The sequence below is a fragment of the Sander vitreus genome, chromosome 23 (assembly GCF_031162955.1).
Source record: "Sander vitreus isolate 19-12246 chromosome 23, sanVit1, whole genome shotgun sequence".
Taxonomy (NCBI): domain Eukaryota; kingdom Metazoa; phylum Chordata; class Actinopteri; order Perciformes; family Percidae; genus Sander; species Sander vitreus.
The window spans coordinates 8943344-8952897 of record NC_135877.1 but is presented as its reverse complement, the minus strand read 5'-3'; the positions used below and the strand labels follow the sequence as shown (position 1 = coordinate 8952897).

The window sequence follows — 9554 nt, the reverse complement described above, 5'->3', positions numbered from 1 at the left end:
CTGCTTTAACTTCACATGCCTATTTTAACATTTCACTTGGTTGGCACTTTATAGATTCTCTTGAAGTGTAACAATGCAGTTACAGTAAGCATCGGTCTGTTGCTCAAATACAATGGCAATTAGCCTGACAAGCCAGACCCACAACAAAGATTTTGGGTCTGGGAACTCACCATTGGCAGGGCTCAATCCGAGGGGCGGGATAAACGGTTGTCTTTCAAATTCCCTCTGCACGCAATAGGATAGCGCTACAACCAAGCAGAGCTGAGCTAGTTGACAGATTAAATGTATCTAAACTCCGTACACATCTTCCTTTTTGAAGAATGACTCCAAGTCTTCCAGAGTCACGGCCAAAGCCCATTCGAAAGGCCGCTGTTCGCCAGCAGCAGCCATCGTCTTTGTTTTCAAGTAGCAGGGAATTCACGCGGAACCGCCGTAACTCTGCCGTCATTATGTTAAGCCCGCCAACCGACTCTATACACGATGTGATTGGCCCGGCTAGAGTTTGCCTTTTCCAGCTCGCAAGCCAACGGAGAGTTGCTAGACCCCCTGGCTGCAAAAACACTGATATATTCTGGCCTTTTAAAGAAGTAAACCACCGCGTCACTTATCTGAATGATATAACCAGGGGAAAACTACAAAATGGTTCATCTAGAGAAAAGGAGGCACTACTACACAATTGCGTGGACACAGACTTGCATTTCAATTACTCTGCAGATATAAAAGTGCAAAATGTGTTCTTATTTGTACCCTCAGATCCAAACTAGATAAGAAGAAAAAAAAACGCCTCTCTGGTGAAATCCAGCATTAGGGTTCATCTGTGTTTCGAGGGTCACACAGACCACAAGTGAGTGTGTTATATCTCTTTTGCACACAACACAAATTTCCAATTTCCCCTCCTCAACCTCAGGCAGGCGGCTTCAGCTATGCAGCCCCAGATGCTCGTCTGTTCTCAATCTAATGCTTTTACTTCCCGCCAAAGTCCGCGTTTTATAAAGCGTCTTGGAGCGGGAGTGCTGGTGTTAGTTCATTCACTGACGCTCCCTGCATCTCCGTCGCGGTGACCTGGAAGGGAAAATTCCCAAACAGCACCTTGAGAATCTATTTGAGTTCCACTCGAGTCTACTCTGCAGAGTTTCCAATTTGTCTGGTCAAATCGTTAGCGGTTGAGCGTCCAGCTGTGTGAAAGGAAGGCATACACAACCGCATCAGAGAGGGCAGCAAGTTTAAGGAGTGCCTGACATCAGAGGCGGTGCACGCCACTGACAGCTGAACAAAAGCACATGGTGCCACATCTGGCTTCTAGTTAAGAATGCAGTTTCCCTCAGAGTAGCTCAGCACTATGATTATCTCGGTCCCACCGCCTTATAATGGAACAAAGAGGATTGTTGTCTAAGGATAGGCTTGGGAAACAGCAGCCCTGAGAGAAGATGAGGAGGAGAATCAGAGTCCCAATGTGATGCCAGGCAGTGGAAGGCAGGGTGTCTGGCCTGCGGGAATAAAAAGCATCTCTGAATGGAGGCGATTAGGGTGCTATCAGCTCAGTGTAATTTCCTTGCCCTGCATGCTCCTGGCTTTCCTCAGTAACGCTGTCAGTGTCCTCATAGTCACCCCACTACAGTTGGACCATGTGCTCCACAGCTGAGATTTACTGGCAGAAGAAAACCACCACAAAGTCAAGAGAAAAGAGCAGGGTGCCCCTCCAACCACAGAGTATTCGTGCACATGCTTCTCCAGTGTGTAAACACACGCATGTGACACACAAACACCATCCACTTGGTGCACGTTTTATGGAATCCGATCATGGATTCACTATGCCGCACGAAAAGGGAGGCCAGCATGTGGAATAAACAACACCCATACTAATTTCAACAGCAGGCAAGCCTAGTGGTTAGTCTCAGAAAGATATAGGTCACAAGTTCAAAATACTGAAAGTTAAAGATTCTGCCTGCTCTTTCAGTATCTCTAACCTCAAGTTTCTGGATTCACTTAGTAAGTGATGAAAACATTTGGGTTGCTCAGAGTCTAATGTAAAATCGTCTTAAATACTACTTTTTTTTTGCAAGAATTTGAACTTCAATATCTATCTATCATGTGACATATAGGCTAATCAATAAATTGCACCCAGCCATTCATAATTACCTACAAGGGTCAGTCGTTGACGTTGTATGAAACTGATGAGGGACACAAAAGATTTAACAATGGTAGAAGCTGCTCATTTCTGCTTAGTTTTTACTCTTAAAGGAAAATTCAGTTTTTTTTAGTCAACTCAAACTATGGGCCATGCTAACTTTATACATGTTACCTTCGTTGTATAGATTCAGGAAATGCTAACTACAGCAAAACAAGTATATTGGGGCAAGAAGCACTAACGTAAAGTAATTTAAAACATTGTGTCTGAGTCCCAGCGCAACGTAAACACAGAACGTAGCCACCTGAATTAACTATTGTAGCTAATAGGTCATGCTAAGTTGACACATGCCACCTGCACTGTAGAGATTCAGGAAGCTACAGTTATCCAAATAAGTCATTTTAAACATAGTCCCTGAGTCAAACTGAACGTAAACACAGAAAGTAGCCATCTTGATTAGCTATCGTAGCTAACTGAATAGGGATCTGCATCCAGGGAAACTCGCTGGAGTTTGAGGTTCTCAAATGTCTACAGCAGACGAGACGTGTCCAAAGTTAAAGTGGCCAAGTCAGACTGGCCACATTTATGAAAAAAACTAATACTATTTGAATACTTGAATGAAAAGGTTTGACCCTTACTTATCACTTTAAAATTCCAAAAAGTCTAAAATACCTGAAAGTTAGCAGGGCATACAGAGACACTTTACATCTCTAGATGAAACAGAACAGAACACTCTACGTTGTGGTTAAGGCTGATAAATTGGGTGGAGTATATTATTTTAACTCCAGCTTGAATCACTAAATCTCTGCTGCTGCACTGCGTGGGTGTAGCAAAATAGGAAAAGTCCTTTTAAGTGAAGAAAACACCAGGTGAATGTGTAATGGTTACTCATGGTACCCAGTCGCTCAGCATGATCACAAATTTTCCTGGTTGAGCCGTTTCTATCACTGAGGTGCTAAAAGTGGAGAGTTTACATCGTTTCCAAGCAATGGAGAATCATATCAAATATTTCTCCTGTCAGTGCTCTAATAAAGGCTAAATTCACCTAGATGGTTGTTGTAGCATTCATAGTAGGTACACTGACTCGTGTATTAGTCAGTATGCTGACTCATGCTTTAGTATTTCACTCACTTTCTCCCTTGAGCTACAGATGATACATGACTTTTAAAGGTGACCAAGGAACTTTTTGAGTTCATATTTCTGCTTTTGGTAATGTTGCCCTGTCTCTTGCCCTTGTTATTGTTATTAATTGTGGTGATAAGGACAATAAAATAGTTCTATACTTTGGGAGATACGGTTATTTGTTATCTTTCTGCTTGTTATCATCAATCCTGGGTTTTACATCTGTACCAGCATATAATAACACTGTACATCTAGGGTGTAACCTTGTTCCCACCCTCCCTGATGAAACCTTTCCATACAGTGGAGTTAACATCCAGGGGTGAAAAGTGGAGGGGTGGCTGGGGGTAGTCTACCAGCTCAGACAGGTCTCAACTGGCTGCTCCTTCACCATGGCAAGCCTGTCGAGTCCAAACAGCTGACATCATCCCGCAGGAAGCCTTATTGCAAGGTGGGACCTGGGTTAGAAAAAAATGCTTTGATCCAAACGGGGCCGCGAGAAGGTCTTTACAAAAAGCTTTCTAACACCTGAGTGCTGGCGGTGCTGCAGACTTTCAAGTCGGTGATAGAATGTCTTTTGTGAAGTCCAAGCCACAGAGGGATATGGATGACTGAGAGATCCACGCAAGAATCCCAACACCCTTGTATACTTGTACCTGAGCAAATGGGCAATAACATGTTTGAATCTTGGATTCATGTATGGAAATACTCTAAGATTGAGGTTATAGAACATGTAGGTATTAAGATATCCAGGAAATACAGTACAGTATGCTTCCCTTTGTTAAAACCACCTAAAATATAACCATGCATCAAAATAGCTATGGGATATGAGGATAAGATATGAGTAAACACAGCGAGACACATCATCTAGATCTAGAGATTGTAACGCACACATCTTTTTACAGTCGTGAGCATTTATATTTCATGTGGCTAGACTGCCACCTTGTGGTCATGTTTGATTACTGCAACACAATCTGACTTCCTGCTCCTTTAAATCAACTGGACTACATTTGCTACTAAAGGTCCAGTGTGTAACGTGTTTAGTTGTTCATTATCAAAATCTGTGTTGCCCGTTCCCAAACTTGTCCTTTTTCATTAATATTTACCCCCACCATCAATTCCAAGTATTCCTTTTGGCTTGAAATGTTACATTTGCATTTGCATGAACTGGGGTAGACGCTCCATATTCATGAGCCATCTTGAAATACGTTAGCCGATAAGGGACATACAGGACATGCTGCTCCGCCTTTCGTGTTTTCGCTGTCACATGATAAACTCACAGGGCTGCTAATGCTGCTGATGGGTATCGTAGCTTCCTGGCCCCGGCAAGTTTGAAGAAGGAAACATGGAGGACCACACGTATTCAAAATCCAAATTTCAGGAACAGGAGCCTTCTTCTTCGCCCAGAAAAAGAAAAAGGATATTGAAAAGAGCAAGAGACCGGCTTTTTGAAACGTGAAGGCTACCGTAGCTGTAATACGTACTTTGAACTGCGTGGTGCGAGGGAGTTGATTGCGATATATGATCTCAACGCTAGATGGGAGAAATTCCTACACACTGGACCTTTAAGAATAACAAAAGACAAAGAAATGTACAAGAAAATACACATTTTGTTGACATGTGTTTCTTAATTCAACATAATTCACCTTTATTGAGACACCTTCCATTTTAAAACCATACAACAAATAAAGACAACAAGTGGTAGTTTGAACACACCAGAGAAAAGCAACATTGACCAGAGTACTGCAAGCATAAAATGTCTCTTTTTTTGTCCTTTAATCCACAATCCACTGCTGGAAAACACTGTCTTGCCAGCTTTTATTGGTTCTAAGTGCAGCTGGTACATTAAGTGCATGTAGTCTACGATTTAAAAAAAAAGTGGGTGGCTTCAGATGTGCAGAAATTCCAACCGTACTTCCTGATTCGCTCCCATTGGTCCCAGATTTTACATCAAAGCTCCCCGTGTGGACCTGTGGTCGTCTCGGATGCTTCGGACTCCTCTTCTTTTTCTGATGAGAATAAAAGCATGAACAAATAATATATAATCTCAAATAATAAGTCAAATATATTCCCTTTTAATATTGATAATATTGTGAAACTCAACAGTAATGGAGTACAGCAACATTTCATTAATAGCTGAATTGTGACAATGCGTAAATGACACAGTTTAGTTTAAATGTGTTTCATAGGCTGTAGCATCTTTAAGCATTGTAGTGAAAAATGTAAAGTTTCTGTTCAAGAAATATAAATAAGGCTCCAGGTAATTAAGGTTGGGAGTCGTTTTGATATTAACAATTCTGATTCGCATTCCGGTCACATGCTTATTTCACAGATAAGAGGAACATTTTATTTTGATTCAGTGGTGATTTACAGTTTGACCGAGCTTTTTCCAGCGTAAAATAAAGCCACACAACACAGCAAGCGCCTGGAAGTACGGTGGCCTAAAATTTGGAGCCGATGGTGGCTGGGTTGGGTCAGCGGGTAGAGCGGGCGCACATGTATTGAGAGGTTTATGCCTCGACGCAGAGGTCCGGGGTTCGAATCCGACCTGTGGCGATTTCCTGCTTGTCTTCCCCCTCTCTCTCCCCTTTCTCACTTAGCTGTCCTGTCAAAATTAAAAGGCGGAAAAGCCCCAAAAAATAAAATGATGATGATCAGAGTCGAAACCAATTTTTGCAAACTATTCCAATAAAAAAAAAAAAAAACTATTCCATTGGAATCGTAATTTGTAAAACGATTCCAAGCTGGAACTGTTTCTCGATGCCCAATCCTACAGATATAGATAGATAGAGATGTCTGTCTGTCTGTCAGTCAGTCAGTCACAAATCATATGAAACCAGTCCTTAAACCAACACTAATCGTCACCTGGCTGTCGTGTTAGGACACACTCTCCATCTTGCTTCTCATAGCCACTCGAGCAGATGCACACATGGCTGCCTTTAGTGTTGACACACTGCTCGTGCTCCTTGGTGCACACCGACTCTGGCTGGGAACACTCGTCGATATCTGGAAAACACAACACAACACTGATGCAACGACTTGACTGAAACAACGTTTTCTCTTCTGATGACATGCAGATACCAATATGTGGTAACGTGTAGTAAAGGCAGAGACACCTTCCTCTGACCACATACGCTGGAAATTGGAAATTTTGGAAAGGATAAGTCTGGTGACATTTTAACTCCTTTATCAGAAGCCTAATACGTCTCATTCCTCCGAGGACCACCGTTGCACTGGGTGACATGTTCCTTTACACACAGGCAGTGTAGTATATCTTGGTTTCGATCACATATAAACTTCCTGGTGGTGCCATAAATACTCCGAAGCACATATAAATCAATCATTCCGCAGCTGAAAATAAAGTGCTATTTACTGTTGTTTGAGTAACATAGGCTAAAAACTACAATGCCCTGTTGTTGAGGACTTTTATCTTCAATAGGAACATATCATATGAGCATTGTTGATTTTGATTTCTTTTCAATATTTTAGCTACCGTTTTGAACAGTCTCCAAGACATACGTTTAATTTAGGGCTGCAACTGATGATTATTTTCATTGTCGATTAATATGTCGAATATTTACTCGATTATTGGATTGTTGTCTAATGTCCACAACTCAAAGATATTCAGTTTACCGTCATAGAGGAATGACGAAACTAGAAAATATATACTACATCTGTTTTTGAAATACTCCTCGCACATAAAAAAGGAGTGAAACACATTCCAATAGTGAATTATTTACGCCATACCTGTGCAGGTGCCCTCTGTGTCTTGGTACCCGCTGGCACAAGCCTGGCACTTATCAGGACCGGCTCCAGTGCAGCCGGAGCACACTTTGTCACAGGCTAAGGGTAACACAAATTTGTGAGTTTTAAATATGATAGCAGAAATACACATTACACAAGCTTTATTTCATCATGCAGTATTGTTGTGTCCAAATTCTTACAGACCAAAACACTGTGCAAAACTGAGTGATTAATCATTACCCTCGCAGGAGTAGGAGCCTTCCGTATTAAGGCAGTATTGTTCTTCTTTACATGGAGAAGGATCTGTGGAGCACTCGTTTACATCTGTAACACATGAGATGGACCGCAGTGAGATGGACGGTGGTGTGCACAGACCATATGTTTTTGCTGTTTGTCCCCCCGTTTCCTACATGGAGACTTTCTACTGGCCCTCTTACCAACACAAGTTTCCTGTTCATCCTCCTCCCAGCCTTCTTTGCACTCATCACAGTCCTGATTGGTCGCTCCATTGCAGGTTTTGCAGGAGGAGTGGCACTCTGCAGGGAGAGGTGAAGCCCGAATTCAGAATCGCGACAGATTTACTTTACATGATGATGCATATTAAGTATATTAAGGTACGTGATGCGTCACAGAAAACGCTGGTGGTTGATCTGTGTCGAAGTGTACCTGTGCACAGAGAGAATGTGTCGTTCCTCACTTCATTGAAGTAGCCGTCGATGCAGTCTAGGCAGAACTCTCCTTCATAGCCGTGGTCACAGCTGCACTTTCCGTTCCCTCCGCGAGTCCCGTCGCCATCACACTTTCCATTTCCATGGCAAGGTCTGTCTGAGCCCCCCACACAGGCTTCAGAAAATAAAATCAGAACTATTAAGTCACTTTTAAAAACATCAGGTTCTTGGGGTTATTTGTATTAATGCATTATTTTTTTTTAAGCTACAGTATATCTAGTCTGTCAGACACAGAACCAATGTACACGCTATAAGTGCCATTTTACGTCTTATGAAAGGCTTTTTTCTCACCGTTGCAGTCCGGTCCAAACATTCCCTTTGGACAGCACACTTTGATGGTTTCAATGCAGAACCATTTATGCAGATCAGGATGTTTTGTTTTCCTGTATTGCAACAGGAAACACAGGAAGACGTTAGGCGTTAACTGAACCTTTTTAACTACACAACTAGCTCTGTGGGTGATACCTCTGTCATGCTGAAAGGGCATCAACCTGTGTGCCTTTTATTGTTTATTTGTGAAATTGACAGTTGAAATCCAACCAACTTGACACTGTGGCTGACTATGCTGGCATTTGACAATATTTGCATAAGCCAAGACCCACCTCTTGAACCACCAAGTTTCAAAATGGTCTTCGTGCTCCTCTAACATGTGGTTGCACTCGAAGCTGCTGCTGTCACACAGCCCCTCCACGATCTCCATCAGACGGATCTCGCTGTAAAGGAAGCAATGAGATGAATGGTTGGAAGTTTAAAAAAAGGGGGTGGAGGGAGGTAGAGATGAGCCACAACATAAACTGTGTGATAGGTGAGAGGTTTGTTGCACAGGTCTGTGTAAATGCAGGAAAACGTCTGCTAGATCCTTGCTACCAAATGCTGCAGTTTGAAAGTTTGCCTATGCCACCAAGCCACTTGAGCACACAGTCAGTTATAGTCTAATGCATGCTGCTTATCTAGAACTTTGATAAGCTTAATTGTGCCAAGTACAACAGCCAGCAGCTCCGGTGCAAAGCAAACAGCTGGGATGACCGGTTCCTGTGGCAGGGTGACCTGGACATGACAGGATGTCTCACCTTGTCTCATATTTAGACAGTTTTCTCTCCTCCCAGGCTGTGTTGCCTCCGCCAAAGTTCTGCTTTGCTGTTCTGTCAAAGCCCTAAAATACAAAAATAGTGTCAGAAAGTTTGTACAGAAAGAAACAGGGCAAGGTGTGAAATAAGTTAAAGATACGGTGGCCGACAGGGGCAAACACACTGCAAATTAATGAAACACACACACACACACACACACACACACACACATAGACATAGGCATGTTTCAACATTAAGTGTAGTAGGAAACATTCACAATATTAGAGCAAGATAGCAATCTAATGACAGACAATACAAAGGGGAGGTTTATTAATGTTCTCTTACCTTGTTGAAGTTATCAGTAATTCTCTGACAGGTAGAACAGGCGCTTTTAAAATCTCTCTTGGCGTAGGTGACTTGAAAAAGTAAAACAATAATGACACACGACAATAGCCGCAGTAGCCGCAGCTCTGGACCGGTGGACAGCATCTCAGCCACCAGACACCGTTTCATAACAGGACACACGCTTAATGCACACACAAGCAAGCTTACAACTAGCGCTACACGGTTTCGGACACATCTAAATGAGCTGTTCCTAACATTAAATCTAAGTTGGCGTTAGTTATGCAAAGCGCAACAAATTGGTATTTACATGCCGGTTGTAGAAAAAAAAAAAAAAACCGATGCGTTTTTAGATTTCCGCGTCAGCCTCTTGGTCGAATTGTGGCTTGCGCTCATTTGCTGGGATTGGCTGTCAAATACATCTAC

General features: G+C 42.4%; 1 protein-coding gene across 1 annotated transcript; it reads right to left on the bottom strand.

The window, feature by feature from the left end:
• Nucleotides 1–4870: 4870 nt before the first annotated feature.
• creld2 (CRELD disulfide isomerase 2) lies at nucleotides 4871–9507 on the bottom strand. The gene is made up of 10 exons (XM_078281413.1): nucleotides 9132–9507; nucleotides 8790–8872; nucleotides 8322–8432; nucleotides 8011–8102; nucleotides 7658–7834; nucleotides 7429–7527; nucleotides 7232–7315; nucleotides 6995–7090; nucleotides 6113–6253; nucleotides 4871–5256 (listed from the first exon to the last, which is right to left on the bottom strand). Exons 1-10 carry the CDS (start codon nucleotides 9297–9299, stop codon nucleotides 5198–5200), a joined length of 1110 nt encoding a protein of 369 aa, XP_078137539.1. The 5' UTR covers nucleotides 9300–9507; the 3' UTR covers nucleotides 4871–5197.
• Between the last annotated feature and the right edge of the window lie 47 nt (nucleotides 9508–9554).

Excerpts from the sequence above, each read along its gene's own strand:
- creld2 (XM_078281413.1), bottom strand. The coding sequence starts at position 9,299 with ATGAAACGGTGTCTGGTGGCTGAGATGCTGTCCACCGGTCCAGAGCTG. Across the intron at positions 8,433-8,789 it reads CTGTCTAAATATGAGACAAG|CGAGATCCGTCTGATGGAGA; the intron begins GTGAGACATCCT and ends CTTCCTTTACAG. Across the intron at positions 6,254-6,994 it reads CACAGAGGGCACCTGCACAG|ATATCGACGAGTGTTCCCAG; the intron begins GTATGGCGTAAA and ends TGTGTTTTCCAG.